Source organism: Pygoscelis adeliae, unplaced genomic scaffold (assembly GCF_000699105.1).
Source record: "Pygoscelis adeliae isolate BGI_AS28 unplaced genomic scaffold, ASM69910v1 Scaffold89, whole genome shotgun sequence".
Classification (NCBI taxonomy): domain Eukaryota; kingdom Metazoa; phylum Chordata; class Aves; order Sphenisciformes; family Spheniscidae; genus Pygoscelis; species Pygoscelis adeliae.
This window is the reverse complement of record NW_008825559.1, coordinates 62,132-81,940: the sequence shown is the minus strand read 5'-3', so window position 1 is coordinate 81,940 and position 19,809 is coordinate 62,132. Positions and strand designations below refer to the sequence as shown.

The following is a 19,809-nucleotide window of genomic DNA, read 5'->3' as shown; positions in this document are numbered from 1 at the left end:
TTCCAAAAATACAGGTTACTGGGAACAAAACGGAGCTAACCAGGAGGAATTAGAGGGCCTGTATTTTGCTGAAGAGAAAAAAGGTGAATGATCATTGTAGCCATTTCTGGCCTTCAAATATGCAAACACCACTGGCAAATAGAAGAGTTACGAAAGAAAAAAAAGGTTGAATTAAGCATGTAAAGCCTGTCAAGTCATCATGATTGTCCAGTCTGGCCTTCTATGTAACACAGGCTGGGAAATTTCTCCCTGCAGCGCTCCTACAGAACCCTTTTTGACCGGGCTACAGCATCCATGCAAGACAGACGTTCAGGCTTTCATTTTAGAGATGGAAAGAACACCATGTCCCCCGACACTGTTAATGTGATCATCAGTTAATTTCTGTGCCTCGTCTGTGCTCAGTGGACTAGAAGTGTGCACGTTATTTCTAACCTTCATAAGCCTAGAGCCGTTTTCCAAACCTTGTGTTTCCCCGTGCTTTTGTCTACTGGGCTAAAAAGGCCTTTTTCAAAATTCCTCTTTGTGTGTGAGTATTTAGAGATTTTGATTCCCTCCCCTCTTAACCTCATCTTGCGTAAATAGCTTGAACTTCTTCAGTTTCTCCATAAAGCAGGTTTGCCAGATCTCCAGCTACCCCTTTAGCTTGCTGTCAGGTTCTCTCCAAGTCCTCTGCATCTCTTCTATATATAGGCTGGAGTATACTGGCTGCAGTATCTCATACGTGGTCTCACTGGTGCTATAGATAGAACTAGTGTTGGCTTTCTTACCACCAAACATCACTCTCATTAATAAATTCAAAATGCACATTCGTTTTCTTGACTGCATAACATCACACTGGAAGTTCACAATTAGCAGGTTATCTGTGATGCGAAAGTACTTCACGAAGTCACAGCTAGCGAGGAGACGTTCCCCAAGCCTGCGTGAGCACTATGCGATGACCTTGCCTTGGATTATATCTAAGCACGTGTTACCAAATTATCTCAGTTGCTGTGTAGAATTTAGGCTGTGAAAGCATGAGAAAGGTAATCCATGGAAAATCAGCGTGTCCCAGGTTTAAAAATCTGCAGACAACACAGCCCGTAAAGATGAGCCAGCTCTACCACGCTGCTGGCAAGAGTAACCTTGGAAAAAGCACGGCTGGATCCGTCGTCCTTGCAGATCCCTGCCTTGTAACGCAGGTGGGCTTGGCTGCTTCTGCTTGCAAGTCCACAGGATGCTCGTTCATACCCAGGTGCCAGGGAGCCGTTTGCCCCAGGCGTATGCCTCAAACGGCATCTCTCCACTTGTCCCTAGGGGCTGTCATATCTTTTTTTTTAAGCATTTAACACCCTTTGTCCTTGACAAACAGTACCTCCTCTTTCTTCACTGGAGGTCATTGAAGAAGAAATTGAATAACATCAGCCAAAATCAGACATACGCGTTGATGTTGATTCTTCATTAACAACTACATTTGGAGAGCTATACTTATTTAATATGTTGATTTTTACATTATTTGTAGTTGTTAACCAGAGTGTTATATTAAATAACTATAGGATAAAAGCTACGGACTTTGAACTGACCTAGAGAGAGAAAAAGGACCGTATAGACAGATAAAGCTATGTCCATGGTGGGTTTTTAACACATGCTAGGTGACCAGGCATGTGTAATCTTCTCTTTATTGCCTTATTTTTGTTATATGTTCCAGCATTTAATAACCACATTCTTCAAAATACAAAAAGGTGTTGAAAGAGATACTCAGGATAGTTAATCTGTCCTTTCAAGAACCAGAGTAGAAACAAGTTAATTCTGTTACGCTGTCTTAGCAGTTTTCTGGTTGGGGTGTATGCTTATGGTATGCCATTTTCACGTCACCACAATGAAAGCAAGCCATGCTCAACAGACGTGTTCAGACTAAGTAAATGGCCTGTTTCTCTTCCAGATGCTGATGTCCAATTGGTGTTTCTAAAACTAGTTGGTTATTAAAATTCCCAGAATGATTTATCTGTAGTATATCACATGAGAACATAGATAGAATCTAAGACATTTAAAAATTCAGTCTATGATATGTGGTGCCTTTATCTTTGGATTAAGACATTATTATGTTCACAGAAATAACAGTAGATGAATAAATAAGCCTGTCTAATCTGGGGGTTTTTTTGTGATTTGTGGGGCCCAGCATTTCTTAAATCATATAAGATACTGAACTTCTGACATGTGGACAGTTCATCTTTGAATTTCTCCTTATATTAGTCACTTCTTTATTTTTTTTAAATAGAAAATAAAACCAGTCGTATTTCCTTAAATATCTCACAGATAGGCATCTGTAGAAATACAGTGGTTTTCTGATGCCAAGGAAAGGGAAGGTCACTTCTTATCTCCTTTTCTTGTTACCTGGGTTCTGGTACAGCAGATATGTCAAAGATTATGCGTCACACTGGTGGACAGAAATAGCTCTGCCCAGTCTCCATCCAGACAGGTGATAGCTTTTCCTTTCCAAACATCTGCAGCCTTTTCTCCTCTTTTTTTTTTTTTTTCTGTCTGTCTTTCCTCCCATAGGAGGGAGGGTCTGGTGTTAAAAGAGTTCTGAAAAGGAAGAAAAAAGTGTGGTTTTTTTCTCAAAATGCAGTGCTCTTGAAAAGGGCTTCCTACTACCAAGGTGTTGAGCGTTGATTTCTGGATTTTAAGTGAAAAGCCTGATTGTTATATATAGGTTTCATGGTCATTGTACTGTACTTTGCTCTGTTTTTTTAAATTGGAAGCGGGGGGGAGTGATGAAAACCAAAGACACAGTTATATGGGTGAATTTCCTGAAGTGGTTTTGCAATACCCAATGTTTATTTTGTGACTCTTTTTTTTCATGTAATTTGAACAGACAGAGAAAGGATGAATTAGAGCAGAGGATGTCTGCACTTCAAGAAAGCAGAAGAGAACTGATGGTGCAGCTTGAAGGGCTGATGAAACTGCTCAAAGTAAGCCATCTCCTGTCAGAAATGCAGTGCATCCTTCTCTTCCCCAGGTCAGGAATTCACTGTTGCTGCTCCGAGATTCCTGCCTTGCTGTCGTACCGTTATAAATACTTCACGAGGAATAGAAGGAATTTGCAAAAAGTCATTTCCGTACTGGCTCTGCGTATTGGTGCCGATGGTAATGGGTATTCAGGTTCACAGGCTGCTGCTTTGGTTAAAATATCAAGAACCCGTAAGATTTGGAAGGCTTTAAAGAAGTATTTGATTTGGTAATCAGCTGCATGCTGTTCCGGGTAATAATTCAGTTCTTCCAACTTTAACTGGAAAATAAACTGGAAACTGTGTTCACTGCAATACAGAACACGACTCCCCAGGGGCACGGTGCTGTGTTTCACCAGGTGGTATTATGCTAACCCCGCGATGTCTGTGGAGTACGATGGCGTTGGCTCTGATCTACAGTACCTGTTATTGTTTGGACTTCTGATGAGGGTCCTTTTGTTTTTTTATAGAGTCCTGCTAGAGTTGAGCTCGTAGTTGATGACTATAGTCTGAAATACTATTATGCATTTATTCTTTCCGTTCTCTAAATTGGACAAGAGCCTCTCTGTAAAGTGAACGGCAAGACATTGTCCGTACTCAAAGAGGTTTTGGTCTAAGACGAGAAGCAACAATGATACTATAGGCAATGGAAGGAGCGGGAGAGAGACCACAGCAATGACCTGACAGGAGCAGCGCGGGGATTTATAGATTAACAGATCTATAGGTTAGGCACATCTTCCAGAAAAATTTAGAGCCTGTCTGCACTTGAAAGTGATAATGAATTCACATCGCCTGTAAATCTAAAGTGCAGTCAGCCTTCAGATTAGACTTGCATTCTCGAATAAGAATATATATACAAGAGGCTATGATCGAATACTCTTCAGAGGTGCCTGTTTTATTTAGCTTCCCTGTGCAGATGAGCACATCGTTAGTATTAGTATTTGGGAAGTAATTGGGTTTTTTTAAGTCTGGTTCTGCACACTGTAATTTTTTCCTGTTCGGCCTGTTAAAAATATTGAAGACAATCACTTGATAAATTCACCTTTATTTCTTCAGACTCGAAACCTTTGTAAGTTGAAGTGTGATATCTCTGAAAATGGGCATCCAAAACTGAATTACAGATTTAGGAAAGTATAAAAAGTCATTGCATCAGAAACAGTTTGATTCTTCGTGGTTCAGATGGCCACAGTCTGAGCGTTTTAAACTTTTTCTTGCACACATTCGAGAAGCCTCTTTACAACAAAGTCAGTTTGGACATCTCCTTTAACATGGTGACAAGCTCTGGTGTGAGTTTTCTGTAGACCCTATTATTTTCAAAGCACTCATAAGCCTTCACACATTAATTCTCCCAAACACGACCTGGTGTAAATGCTGTCATCTCATTAGGGTGAACGGCTGTTCTGTCGTCTGGCCTGGCTTTCTGCTCTTCCACCTCGAAAGCCTTGGAGGCCAGGTGGACCGTCTTGCTCTGAAGCTGTACAACACGCGGGCTGCAGAGCAACCTGCAGAGCTTTGCCCACCCACCAGGCAAAAACGCAGGCAGGCAGCACGCCTGCCGCCTCTGCCTGCTTGGCCATCATACTCGCATCTCCCAGCTGCCCAAACAGTGTGTGTTTCCTCTTGCCCGACTGGCCGGACACGTGAACGTGGCATTGCGTGGAGCAGCAGAGGATATCGGTGTCGGTAAGACAGCGATGAGGAGGGCACGGGGGCTACTGCAGGGTATGGCAGAGGGAAGAGAGCACGAGCACAAGCGGCAGGTGCTGCAGCTGGGGAGACATAGGAGGGAGGAAAGAGGATTGCAGCAGAGGGAAGGGAACCGTAGCTGACTCACATGTGATAAAGTAATGTTTTTAGGACCCATTCGCTAAGTTGAATCATGCAGTTCAATTATGAGCTTGACAGAATCTTTAATGAAATCTTCTAGACTGTATTAAACAGAAGGTTAGTTTAGAAGCTGGCTCTTACTAGACTTTTCATTTATAAATCTAGTGTCTTTTAATTAACTCTCCCAGTTCCCAAAATTGTTTAAAAACTGTAAGGGCCAATAGGACTGGATATAAGGAGAAACTTCTTCCCCGTGAGGATGCTCGAGCAGTGGAACAGGGGCCCAGAGAGGTTGTGCTGTCTCCGTCCTTGGAGGTTTTTCAAGACCCAACTGGATAGGGCTCTAAGCAACCTGGTCTGAGATTCACTTCATAGAATCATAGAATCATTAAGGTTGGAAGAGACCTCCAAGATCATCGAGTCCAACCATCAACCCAACACCCCCATGCCCACTGAACCATGTCCCTAAGCGCCTCATCTACCCGTTTTTTAAATACTTCCAGGGATGGTGACTCCACCACTTCCCTGGGCAGCCTGGTCCAAGGTTTAACCACTCTTTCAGAAAAGAAATTTCACTTGACCCTGTTCAAGAAAGTTCACTTGACCCTGTTCCCGGTAGGAGGCTGGACTTGAGACCGCCTGAGGTCCCTTCCAACCTGAGTTATCCTACGAGCCTGTGACTATCGTAATTATTTGGTTCTACATGTTGCATAATATGGTTCTTTGCATTTCTCCTTCTTAGCTTTCTATGGAGCCTGGCAGCTTCTCTTTGATTAAAGCATCTTCCAGAAAGACATCTGTTCTTGAACTGAAGAAATCAAAAATGGAAAATTCACTGCCAATGCAAATTTGCTTGCACAGTTAAAAATTTATGCCTCGTTTTCAGTTTTAATGTATTTAGCTTCAGTTTACACCCATTGGCTTTGGTACATGTGGTTCTCCCTCCATTAAATTAAGAAGTACTTCAGCACCCCTGTTTTTTTTCCTACGCAGTTACTTACTCATCTCAGTGAAGGCACTTCTCAATCTTCTTTTTTAAATCAGCTAAACAGGTAGAGCTTTTCTGAGCTTTTCACAGTATTGTACTTCAGTATTTTTTATGGTTGATTTCTTTGCCTTCTCCAGATTTTTAATATAATTTTTTAAATTGGGAAAAAAAAAAACACCTGTACGTTGAATTCTTCTCTGAATCTTAGCAACACTTTGCAGAGAGTTACAGGAGGAGTTTCGTCACCCTTCATCGCTGTTTTCCTTTTTGTGCCTTTCTGCACCAGTGAGTGCTTTTTGAAAGCTGTCAGTTATCCAGATCTTACCCCATGCTTTGTTTATTTTGTATAGTGCTAACTGGTTAATCACAATGTATTACAAGTTTGGCCTCTAAAGGAACTGCAGATACGAAAATATATTACATCTGTGCAGTTCCTTTAGAGGCCAAACTTGTAATACATTCAAATAACAAAATCAGATTTATCTGGCAAGACGTCTTTTCCGTTAAGTTATAATGCTTCGTATATTACTTATTAGTTGAGTCTTGTATCAGCATTTCTGTTACTTTGAATAAATTAATGACAGGGTAGGATGTTTATGCTTATTTAAGTTGTCTTACCTCCCTTTTTGAATATCAGTGCAACACAGCACATTCCCGTCCTGGGTATTCCAAGATCTATTAAAGATTACTTTCACTGGACCGTATAACTCCTCATGTAATTATTTTAAGAATCCCAGCTGCAAGCTACCCAGGCCTGCTGATCTAAAAATATTATTCCTAGTAGATACTTTTTAACACCTTTTATCATAATTAGTGGAAAGTACTTCACTGTTTGCTGGTAGAAACTATAAGGGGAAAGTACTATTAGTCAAACACAGAACAGAAGTACTAATTCCTCTTCCCATATTAAGAATTTTACCATGACTATCAAGAAGCAGTACACACCACCTCAAGGCTTTGTTTTGTTTCTGGTATTTGTGTTCATTTCAAAGTCTCCTTTTTGGTGGTTTTAGTCAGGCCAGACATGAATTTTTCCCGCAAAGTTTTAGCTTCTCTCATCATTTGGTGCAGTTCAAAAATTTTCATTTATAATTTACATCAGCTGTTAAGCTTTTATGGTTTTTTCCATTTTCTTATGCAGTATTTTTTACATTTTTAATGCTGCCTTCATTTCACCATTTAGAGCTGGATTCAGCTTAGCTAACTTTGGTTATCTGAAAGTTTGGTACCTCAGCTCCCTCTGTAAAAAAAGGAGAGAGAGGAAAGCCTGGTTTTGGAAGGAGATGGTTGTTCTCTGGAGGTTCATCCATTTTTCCCATGGCGAGCCATGCTGTGATAGTTGGCCTCAGAGCCGAGAAAGGCCCTCGACTATTCTGGTTGCTAGTGCAGAGGTGATCAAAACCTCTGATTAGTGATTAGTGTCCTGCTCTGATGTTTATTAGCCCGCACAGTGACCCACCCACGCCGTTGCAATTTAGAGTTAAGGTTGGGTTTTGCATCGAGTGTCCTCCCACATCTTACTGCTGACATGTGTTGACGCTCCTGTTAGGAGGTTTCAGTTACAGGGATTTGTTGCTGGTTTTCCCCGAAGGAGGAGTTCTGGTCATGCAGCTCTTCACTAAGTGCTGTCATCGGTATCTTCTGCTGTGTTGTCCCATGCACTTGTGAGTGCAGCTGTACCCGTCCGGGTGAGCTCGTCAGTGCCAGACCGCGTTCCTTGGACAGGCACTTACCTACCTGCTCTGCTGTTGGCGTGGTCGCAGACGTGCCTTTGGGTCAGAGCTACCAGTGCTTTCCCAAACCACCTCCCACCACCACCCAGAGGTGTTCAGGTGCCCAGACCCGTTCCTGGGGGGCAGTTTGCATAAGGCCACCCCAATTGGGGTGATAAGGGGTTTTAACAGCATGGACGTGTGCAGATCATGCCAGAGGACAGGCCCTTGCACAATTGTGTTTGATACTGTAGCCTCTGAGTCTGCAGGGCTGCTGCAGTGGCCACCGTAGGGCTCCCCTTGGCTGCTAATCTCTTGTCCTCCTGGCCGCTCCAGCCAGTCTTTAGTTAAGCAGATCAAGCCCCTTGCACGTGAGGGCAGCCTGTCCGTCTGGGCTGAACGGTGGCCAGTGACCCATCAGTACTGTCGTCAGCGACTTTCTTCCAATATTTTTTATCCTCTTTTCCTCATCCAGGCCGTTGGCTTAGCTTTCCCTTTTCTCCCGAAGTCTTCTGTAATACACCTAGTGCCATTAGCTGGCACTCTTCTAATAAGTAGTCGGCAGTGATGATTGTCTGCCGTCATGCAGGGCTTTTCCTTTCAGCTAAACGGATATTCAGCAGACATATCCCATTTCACTTTTCCCATTTCCTCAATGGTAATTTCCTCACTAGCTGATTTGATGATTTATCTAATAACCGCGCAGTCCTTCTAGCAAAGCTCCACGCCTCCTGAGATTTTTTTTCACATCTGTAGTTAATGCTAAAGCCTCATTTTTCAAGCTAACAACTTTTTTTGTAGAGTGGAGATCATTTAAGATCTTACCCCTGACCTGGCTTACCGTCTGGTCCTGCGAGTCCCAGTGCCGGTAGGAGGAACTGGGAACGTGTGGGAGTGTGGGGAGGGCAGCACTGGCCTCCGCAGCTGACGCTGAGCCGCGGCTCAGCGGGGCCATACCCTGCATCCACTACCCCAGTGCCGAAATACGCACCTGAAAGAACACCAAGTCTTGGGAGAAAAAAACGAAAGTATCTGCTCAGGAACGTGGAATGCTCTGCAGTCGTTCCCAGATATCTCTGTAGTGCCCTCGGCGCACAGTTAGGAAACCATCTTTTAGTGCAGTGGTCAGTGAGAAGAAGCTGCTCTAAATTAAGGGACAGGTTCAGGTTAATCCTGCTCAGACGGGAAATAAATGAGGGAAGGTGGATAAATGAGTTCATGGATTTCAAGGCCAGAAGGAGCTTTTATTCCGTGAATTTTAATTCCATGACCTGAATTTCTGGGGAGACGTGCTGACCAGTGGTCCTGCTGCCCTCCGCACTGGCAGTCCCTGCAAAGCCACCGTGGGAGGGGACACACACTGACCCTAAAAAAGCTGTAATTGCTATTTCTGCGTACATGAGAGTCATCAAAAACATGCTGCCAGCCTTTCTCTTAATGCACAGTGTTGCTACCTGCACCACAACTGCCGTGCTTCTCCACACAACCGAGCCCGCAGACAGAAGAGCCCGCAGGACTCATAATGGTGGTTATATATGCAAGGACAAAATCTATGAAAACTTTTGAATTATGAAAGAAACTCTCAACTGTGTGATATTTTGCTCGTTCCTAGGAATGCTCATATAGTTGAAGTCAGAATGTGACCCCACTGCCCCAGCAGGATCACAGTGTATGTTTCTCTGCTTCAAAAGAGAATAAATTCATCCATATTTTGCCTTTTTTGGTCTTTCAAATTAGTAGTGATCCGCACTGACAAACGTTGCATTGCAGCAAAGGAAAATGTTTTCTCTGCATCTTCGTCCTTACTCCGCATCTTTGGTGCTTTTACCTCCCAGTTTCTCCCCTCCCATTCCAGACCCGCGTGCCCGCCGCTCGTTACTTTGCCCTTTTGAATCCCATCTGCAGAGGTCCCTGCAGGCCCGGTGGCAACGGGCACTCTCTGACCAAAAAGGTGATATTTTGCCTCTCAGGTTATGACGGTTTGGGTCTCTGCGGTGGCAGATTTGTGCACGCAGGGAACCGAATGCCGTGCAGCGGTTGCACACTCCAGATGGTGTTTCCAGACTTCAGAGGACGGTAGTCTGATATTGCTTGCCTTGAGGACAGCTAGGGAGGCATTTCTGAGTCCGGGGTAGGAAGAGAAGCCAGTAAAGGTTTTGCATAAAAGAAAAGATATCCACTGGATATCCTATCCTATATCCAAGATATCCATACTGTGATATCCATCCCAACACTGAAGGCCATTTTAGACAAGAGTCTTCTTCTGAGAGTGGAACAAATGGCACCTTTGCTTTCCCACCACGGCTCTTGTGTCTAACGTCCTTGTTTCCTTTAGTGTCTGCAGATGTTTCTACAATTTGCCATGCTCTGTTCTTCCATTGGGTCTGTTGTGCATTTTGTGTGTGTGTTTCCTTTTCATATGATAATTAATCTATCCTGTTTCTCTCTTCACCTTTTTCTTTTGCCAACATATACAGGAAGAAGAGCAAAAGCAGGCAGTAAGTTGACTTCACTTTGTAGGTGATCTAACTCTTTTTTTCTTTCTGCATGAAAACAATTTTCTGTTAATTGGCTTGTGTGCAAATAAACCATGGGAACATGGGGTCTTTCTCACTTGTAAATTTGAAAGCAGCCTTTATCAGTTTCCAGTAGAGCATGTTTTTGTATATGTCCGTAAAGTTATTCCTCTCTCCTTTTCAAATTATGTTTATTGCCATGGGTACACAACCGGTGGCTGTATTCATTAGGTTTTTATGGAATTGTGCATGACCATCCAGGGTTGAAAATGTGGATTCTCAGCTGGCTTCATAATTTATTTTGTTGGAAATTCTTTGGAGTATTTTACATGCCAAGAAAGCTTTCTTGTCTCTTCAGGAATCCTTTAATTTGCCTCCTTGCCACATACAAGTCCATGCATGAAAACTAATTAATGACTTAATATTCTGGGCATGGATCCATATCATTCAGTCATGATATAGTCTCCTTGAATTAATCCCAGTATGCTCGTTGTAAACAGGATGAGTAAACTAACAGGAGACAAGAATGCATTTGCTTTGTTACTGATTTTCATTTTCATTGCCCGCCTATTAAAATCTGAATCCTGTGTTAATTTCGGAATCCACTCCAGAGGGAGCCCTTTTGCTTTTCTCGGAAATAGCCAGATGTTCAATGTCTTCTCTCCAGCAGAACAAATTTTCAGCATATTCAAACATGGTTTTCTTTAGACACAAAGCTTTAATGAAGATTAATCCTGTGTTTCCCATTGTTGGGGGTTTTTTACATGTTGTTAATCAGATACACAAATTGGATATTGCATACATGAATTGGAAATTCTGGTGACTTATTTTTTGTAAGGAAATATATATTTCTGGGTAACTTCTATTGCTGAAATCGCTTCAGTGCTACATGTGCTGAAATTGGCTTTTGGTGACTCCTGGATGGCCTTTTATTAAAGTTCTGTCATCAATTTAAGAAGAAGATGGTGGTAAGTGTGCATCTTCTGTTGGAGCCCAGTTCATCTTTAGTTGATGCTGCCAGTGAAGATTTATCCCTGGATTTGCTAAGGCACCTTGCAGAAATTCCTTGGCTTATGAAGGGACCAGATTGCAGCACGTGGCAGCGATCTTTAAGGAATTTCCTGGAGGAAGGAAAACAACCAAGACACCACCGTCCCTGTCCTCCAACTTCTAACTGTGCAAGTGGAATGCCATATCATATATCACTCTCTTACCCAGCATCATTGCTAGGAATAATCATCTGCGTGGAAATGCAGCATTATGTTAGCTCATTTTTCCTGTGCTGTGCTGTTCATCTTGGTTATGGATAAAGAAAAAGGGTAAATATGAGATCAAAGGAAGAATTTGCCCAATTTTACCTCCCTTCTTTCCCTGGAATACGATGTTAGGAGGAGGATAAGAGAAGCAAAACTGACTGCTAAAATAATGTCAACACATTGTTTCACTGCCCAGTCCCATTCTGTTGGAATCGATGGTGAATGAGCAAAAAAGGATTTAAAACTCAAGAAGGAAGATTTTGACCAACCAAAGGATGCATTACTGATGTGTAAGAATTGAAACTTTACATCCTTACATTTGCATGGACTGAAGTAGTTTGACATTGCTCTCCTCTTGGCTATAAAGGTGCAGCCTGAAAAAGCTGGAAGTCCCAGGATACAATGCTCCACCTGGCTGAGAAACACACCGTGTTTCACAGAACAGCTGAGGTGGGAAGGCAGCTCTGGAGATCATCTAGTCCACCCCCCGTGCTCAAAGCAGGGTCAGCTAGAGCAGGCTGCTCAGGAACTTGTCCCATCAGGTTTTGAGTATCTCCAAAGATGGAGACTCCACAACCTTAATGGGCAACTGGTTCTAGTGCTTCACCACCCTCTCCGTAAGGAAGTTTTTTCTTTATTTTTAAACAGAATTTCCTATATTTCCATTTGTGCCTATATTTCCATTCATTGCCTCTGGTCCTTTCACTGAATACCACAGGGAAGGGTCTGGCTCTGTTTTCTTTACTTTCTTCCACTAGGGCTTTGTATGCATTGATGAGATCCCCCTGAGCCTCCTCTTCTTGAAGCTAAACAGTCCCAGGTCCTTCAGCCTCTCCTCATATGGTGGATACACTGGTTCCTTAATCATCTTTTTGGCTCTTCCTTGGACTTGCTGGATCCAGCCTTGCTCCAAATCTTTCTTGTACTGGATTGTCTAGAACGGGGTCGAACACTCCAGATGCAGCCTCACCAGTGCTGAGTTGAGGGGAAGGATCACCTCCCTTGACCTGCTACCAATGCTCTTCCCAGCACAGCCCAGGATGCTGTTGACTTTCTTTGCTGGAAGGGTACATTGCTGGCTCATGTTCAACTTCTTTGCAGGACCCCAGCGTTTTTTTCTGCCAAGCTGCTTTCCAGCCAGTCAGCCCCCAGAGTGCACTTGATGCACAGGGTTATTCCTTCACAGGAGCAGGACTTTGCACCCTGTGTTGAACTTGATGAGATCCCTATCTGCCCATTTCTCCAATGCTTCAAGGTCCCTCTGAATGGCAGCACAGCCATCTGGTGTATCAACCACTCCTCCCAGTTTTGCGTTGTCTGCAAACTTGTTGAGGGTGCGTGCTGTCCTATCGCCTAGGTCATTACTGAAGATGTTAAACGGTACTGACTCCAGTATCAAACCTTGAGGCACACCAATGGTAACTGGCCTCCAGCTGGACTTCATGTGGCTGATAACAACCCTACACATCACACACTGTATTGGTATCTGCACTATTCTGGAAGGGAGGTAATGGCGTATCTCCAGCTTGAAGTCCAGAAGAATTCATTGGAGCATACACTGGCTTCCAAACGTCTTCAGGATTTCATGGTCATCCATGTACTCCAATAACAGAAATACTTGAATAAAGGGCTGAATGTCTGTGACAGTTAAAGAAACACAGCCAACTGAAAAACTTTAAAAATATTGTGAAACATCCCTTTGGCCTTGAGAACCTTGAGAACCAGTTTTGGTGGCTCTGGTGTCGTGTCTTCCCTCTACATGTGTATAAAACCCTACAGTAGCTAGGAAAGGGTACCAGTCTTCTGTGTGCTCAGCCAGCCCCATCCTCATGTCCGCAAGCATCTGACTAGGAAAAAGAAGTTAGAGGAGAAGAGCCTAGTCTGGTTAGTACCTCACAAAGATCTACGAACTAGTCCAGAAACAGCAGGACCACATGTGAGGGAAAATGTGGAGCACCGTCTGGGTCCTGTGGAAGAGAAGGCCCAAGTGTCTTAGTGATCTGAAGTGATGATTCTCTCAACCCTTGACAAGACAGATTGATTATGTGATGGCAACATGAATTTACGTGAAGGGTTAACGTAAATAACAGGCAGAATAACAATGACTGATTCAGGACTGGCAGAACATCAAGAGCAGTAGCATCAGCATCCACGTTACGAATTTCTGATTTCCCTTCACTGCTAAGGCTGTAAGTCCCATTCTGCCTTCTCCATATTGCTAGTAAGATTTACAGAGATGGGTCAAAGAGGATCAGCTTTCTTGGCTATGTTCAAGGAAGTTGCTTGGCAAGCAAAAAAGGCTTCCTGAACAAAAAGCCATCTCATTCATTCCGCATTTAACCGAGACAACGTACACTGTATTCCAGGGGCTGAAGGTGTCCAGGTTAGCATGGCCATTTTGAATGGCTTGACTGTCATCATGAGCCAGCTTTCCACGTAGTGCAGCAAGACACTTAACCTGGTGGGGCAGTTTGTTCATGTATTTGCAGCCAGAATGATTGCTTGCCTAAGCACTGAGTAGAGATCTTTGCTGCTCCTGGGAGGCTAAGAAGTTACTTGGCTGCTGAGGTTACCACCAACTGCCTACAGAATGCTGTGGTAACTGACTTTCATCTCCAGCAGACAACTAGGTGAGCACAGTGACATCTGAGAGACCAAACTGCAGTCACAAAAATGTCCTCAGAAGGCCTAGAAGCTACTGTGTCTCTTGGCCACTCTTGGTCAGAAAATCATGGCAAGCTATAAGAAATTTGTGTCAGGAGAGAGCCACTATTTCTGATCCTGCTATTTACAGGAAAGCCCAATAACTTTTGTGCCCCATGTTGAGAGCTGATCTCCTATCAAGATTTTGAAAGTTTCTGTACTGTCTTTCCCTTCGCAGGACTGTCCCTTGGAATCAATGGGGCCAGTCCTGGTCACACCCTTGAGGAACAGTGCACTGTGTAGAGATATTATTCCAGTAATGGAGCATTAAGCCACATGGTATTCATAGTCCACCACACTATTCTCTACTACTGCTCAGATTGTTGTGTCCCAGCTAATAAAGATCTTTGCCAGCCTAGATCCTAATTTACAACAGGACCATTTTCATGTCACAGCTGGTGAGAGGCTTAAATAATCTGCTAAATATTAAAACCTCTTTGTTTTATAGGCAAATGAACAGCCATTGGAGATGTACTGTTCAATATTCAGAAAAATGTTAAAGGATTTCACGAAGATGTACATCACATGTATGATGTCTTTGGCATGTAGTACAATTCATGTAACAAATCCAGAAGAGTGTCAAGCACTCATACTCCAACACAAGAGAACTTCTCTAATGCCAAACAGGCACAGAAATGGCTTCACAGCAGAGGAGCTCACATGGGAGTGTTTAAACACTGGAATGGAAATCTTTTCCTTTCAGAAGATGGTGGGAACCATACAACATAGCAGAGCAGATTGGGCTCATGAATTTTGAGGTTATGCTACCAATCAGAAAAAGTGGACACGCTCTCACCCAACAATCCTCATGAAGTCATGGAAATCGTGGGAGGGTTGCTTCTTAACCCCACGGAGAGGGAGTCAGGAGTTCCAGTTTTCCTCTCATCATTCAGATTCAGAGTATATAGATCATAGAATCATAGAATCACTAAGGTTGGAAAAGACCTCTAAGATCATCGAGTCCAACCGTCAACCCAACACCACCATGCCCACTAAACCATGTCCCTAAGTCCCTAAGCACCGCATCTACCCGTCTTTTAAATACTTCCAGGGATGGTGACTCAACCACTTCCCTGGGCAGCCTGTTCCAAGGTTTAACCACTCTTTCAGTAAAGACATTTTTTGATGATACCTTTCAGTCAGCTTGAGAAGTGCAAGGGCAGCAGTGCACATACCTTTAATGAGGTGAACCTTCTTAACCAACGGCTATAGCGAAGCTGAGCCCAGGCAGCAAGCTAGGATGATACCTGCGTCCCATCCCAAGAGATGTAGAAACCTGTGAGTGGGGAATTCCCAACCTTGAAGAGCCCTGTAACAGCTGAAGAAGTCTCATCGTGTTGATATCCGAATCTAAGACTGCTGTTCAGTTCTGCATCCATTTTTGCATGAGCCAAAGGTCCTGTACGCCTCTCCGGAGTGGATCATTGATGCATGTCTGGTTGACTCCCACCATCACATACTGATGCATTTTAACAAAAATATGAAGAAATCCTCCTAATGCCTCAACACTGCAAATCAGCTTCTCATACTGCATGGCCTCGTTCATCTGCAGGGTGTGCCTTTGGACTCTGTGCATGATTAGCAGACTTTCAGCATTGATGGTTTATGTCTTCCAGCCTTATAGCTGACATGACCCAACTTGCTTGAATGACATTCATTTATACTAATAACTGAAAAACTTTTCTGAAATAAGTGGAAGACCACCTTCTGGAGGGTAGGAGCGGACAGCCCAACTAGCATAATACAGAATAAGACAAAACTGCCTATTCAGGATAAATTTAAGGAAAGGACCAAATTTGGTTACCTACCAATTTGGTTACCCATTTAAGGCTGGCAGCCTTAAATGCCTTCTCTGGTTAAGCTGACAAGTTTTGTAGCATGCAGGCTCTGTCTGTGCTAGTAAATGCACATGGAAAATTTCTCTGACACTGGGGGCAACTGGCATGAAGATGCATGCCTCCGTGCTAGCAGATCTGCTTAGCCTCCAAGACCTGGTGGCTGCATGCAGTGTTGGGAACGGTGTGCCTGGGAACTGCCAGGGAATGTCCTAGCCGAAATGTGTCACAACCGTGCCAGGGAGCATTCTAACACCTAGATACTGTAAATGATCTTGTTCCAGTGCCAGAAACACTCCTGGGTATGGTTCAACTCAGTAATATAGACAGACATAGCTTTAGAATAAGCTTTGAGTTGGTGCCTCCTCACTAAGAGCCATGTTCATGGGCCTCCTGGAGGACATCAAACCTAGAAGGGCTCCTGAAAAAGCCATTTAGATGTTAAAGATTTAAGGTCATGTAGGGAACCAGACCTCCGTACCTATGGAGTTTATCTGTCAGTAGACATTTTGGAAAGGAAGGCTGGGTCTGCGCTGACATCAGGTATTGGAGGTGAAGAAGACCTTACCCTGCTCTTTAGTTGGCAGCACTGCCCCTAGCAGGTGACTTTTTCGGATATGAGGAAGAAGGCTTGGCAGAGCATAGCCATGGGTCCACATCAGGATTACTTTCCTGGAAGTCTGTTTGCTCTGATGGATCACACTGTCCTGTGGTGGTTGGGTGTCAGGTAAGAGACAAATCCCTGAATAATGTGGTGGTGCTTCCTATCGTGATGGGATGAATGCACTGAAGTGTAGACCGAGGTGTGGAGCTGATGTCTGCAGAAGACCTGGTTTCTGTCTGAAGAGGAAGAAAATCCCTCTCCCCACACCAGCGGAGCATTAGCGAGTTGCTCCGGGCTCACGCAGCCCTCCCCTGCCGCCTTTTGCCATCTGTGCCAAGCTCGGCGGGCAGAGCTAAGAGGATTGAGCATGGCTCGGTCAGCAGCAGAGGAAAGTGGGTTGCTGCTTGTCTTGCTAATGCTGCGTCTAGCGGCCGGCGAAGGCCAAACGCTGTAGAAGTCTGCCAGAGCCTTACCGAACAAACGCAGACCTGCAGTGGTGGGGTCTGGTGGCTTGGCGTAAACCTGCTACTGGAGGGGATCAGTGAAGAGGTGCAAGAGCCTCTCCTGACGCTCGACTGGGGACTTGATGGCCTGTTGCGGTCAGTCCAGAGGGGACCTAGTCATTCTGTCCCATTTTGGAGGGCACACAAACAGCACGAGGGAGTAAGTGCTGTCAAACACAAACTAAAACAGTAGAGAGCGCTTAGATGTTTTTAATCCTCAATTGTAGTAACCAGAGAAATTTTCCAAAATAGCAGTTGAGAAAGTTGTCGGGGAGAAGTGTGGTTTTTCCTGCTGTCCCATGAAGAGATAACAGCCATAAGGCAGAACGGTTTCTTCAGAGTCCCGCTCCATTCATGCCTTCCCTGAATCGCATTCCTCTGCACTTAATCACGTTTTGGATCGCACAGCTAGAAACAGGCAGGAGTTTGTTCAGTTTCTTGTCTTCCAAGTCTTGCCTTCGCTGAGAAAGACACGGGTGCCAAGTTCCAGCTTCTAAGCTGCTACCATTTTTAACAAAGCTCTGTGCAAAAGCATTGCGGCTACACTTGCTTTTGACTTTGGGGAAAAATATGCTTATTCGTTCTAATGTACTTCAAAACCAGCTAAAGGGGTTGGGTTTATTTTCTAAACTGGTCCTCTGTCGAGAAGCCACCCGGCTTGAAAATTTTTCCATTTTTATCTTCTAGAGGTTTCTGTTTATTTGTATACTTGTTTGTTTTAATGCGCGTTATTTGTGAAAATAGGATTAGAAATGAAACGCTGTTAGAGCGTTTACACCAGGACGCGCAGTACTCGCACGCAGCAGTTCCTATAGATTTGTTGTGGGTGGTTATAAGGAAAGTCAAGGCCTGGTCATGTGCCACGTGCGCTCAGAGGTGCTCCAAGAGCCCTGGGAGCTTATTTCTGTATTCAGAGTATTCTCCCCCTCCTTCTGATGTCCCATTTTGATGTTAATAAATTTGAAACACAGCGGCTGCAGGAGAGGAGCATCCTTGCTTTGAGAAAGCAGGTTGTACACCCCCGGACATGGCAGCTCTGCTGTTCGCTGGCCGTGCAGCCGGCTGTGTAGTGGAAGGGAAGGTGTTGAGATGCGTTTCACTCGGGTGGAATGGCTGGTTCACACGCCGCTTTGATTGCGGTTCCCACCTGCAGGCTCCTGGGTCATTGCAGAAATTGTAGGACCATCCCATCCCAAAGAGACCCTTTGCAATGGGGAGTGGGGGCGAGGGGCACAGCTTTGGAGGGAGGTTGTATGTAGGAAAGCATGTGAAAGCTGTATGTAATATATAACGTAGCACCTGTTTGGTAGGTTTCTTCAGGATGGTTAAATACAGCCAGTTCTCCCTTATTTCTGTGGGCAGTGGACCCTGGGCTGCCCCAGGCACCAGAGGAACCCAGGTCTTGCGATGGGGAGGTGGCGCGGAGGCAGCCTCATGTCCCAGCACTGTGCCAACCTCCCTAATGCAGGTCCAGCGCCCGTCCTGCCGGCCCCAGGATAACTCCAGCAGATCTGGTGGGGTGCTCCTGCACTCCCCAGGAAGCCCAGGGTCTCAGGGGCTCCTTTAGCACCAGCATCGCGCAGGAGCACAGAGCCAGCTCAGGCACCACGATGTGCCCCAGCAAATAAACGTGATTAGGGGAGCTGCTGCAGAAACTATGGCTTTGCTCAGACTTAGCGTGGATCTGACCTGCTGGGACTAATAATCCCGTTAGACCTCAGCTGCTCGCTGCAGAACTGCAGGCGCCATCACACAGCACCCAATTCTGGGAGCTCAGCACCGGGGCGCCCAGGCTGGACTCAACCAGAGTGAATCTGACAGCATCCGTTAACAGGGTCACCATGTCGTGCCAAAGCAGTAGTCAGCACACAAGAGCATCCTGTCTTCAAGCCTAAGCTTACGTTGGATGTAGAGGTGCATGGGAACAGTGCTCGAGCTAATAACCACCACCAGATCTGAGCTGTCTCTGCACCTTTGACATGAGCAAGCTGTAGTCCAGATGATGCCCCAGAGACTGCAGAGTAAGAACAGTGTCTGAGAGGTGTCCGAGCATGGGCTGTCAGTTTGGGGTGTACTAACAACGGCTTTATTCTACAAGTCACTTATATGAGAAATTTCGCTTCTTGGCAGTTTAGTAATATGTTTCAGATACCCAGATATATTTGTCAAGTGCCCAGGGTTCAGCTTTACAATAAGCTGTCTTTGACAGCAAAGCCGGCTTGAAGCATTCCTTTTCCTGTGCCAGTATTCACTGCTCCAGCAATCAAGTTCGTGCAGTTTTTGAGGGGCCATGGTACAAATCAGAGCACTGCAATTGTCCTACTTAAAAACAGCATTCCTAGAAAAAAGATGAAGCCAGAAGCTCTTGTAACTACACCTTCATTGATCTTCGAGAAATACCGATCCAGACTGGAAGAGGCTGGATGCCATTCCTGAGATTGATCTTTTTGTGGCGATCATTTAAACTCCATGGCAGAAAATAGGTAGTGAGCACCTGTGGATCAGGGAAGGCGTAGCAGCAGGGACATGGTAAGGTACGTGCCCCTTTGGAGCAGTAAGAGAAAAGGATCGTTTGTGTAATGGCAGATCAAAAAGAAGGTTATAAAGGGTGACAAGCAATGTCTCTCCAGAGTCGGTGATTATTTAGAACCATGAATTCAGTGCTTAGGCTTAGCCTGTAGGAATGTTTCATCGGTCACCACCAATGATCTCATATGCAAGGTCAGAGTGGGGGTTTTTTGTTGAAGACATTCTCCCACTACATGAGTGTTTCTGTCCTTTCTCACTTGTTCATGAGAATTCACTGTGGTGTGGTGGTGGTATTTTTCATTTCGCATAGATGTTTCCACCACAGCATTTGTTGCCACATTTTGGGATAGAT

At 44.5% G+C, this 19,809-nt stretch overlaps 1 protein-coding gene across 1 annotated transcript in view; it reads left to right on the top strand.

The window, feature by feature from the left end:
* Nucleotides 1-19,809, top strand: part of DTNB (dystrobrevin, beta) — a 198,699-nt gene that overhangs the window by 135,630 nt on the left and 43,260 nt on the right. The window contains exons 13-14 of the mRNA XM_009332341.1: nucleotides 2,852-2,948; nucleotides 9,989-10,009. Of these exons, the coding sequence (XP_009330616.1) occupies nucleotides 2,852-2,948; nucleotides 9,989-10,009 (118 nt within the window). The remainder of the gene's footprint in view (nucleotides 1-2,851; nucleotides 2,949-9,988; nucleotides 10,010-19,809) is intronic.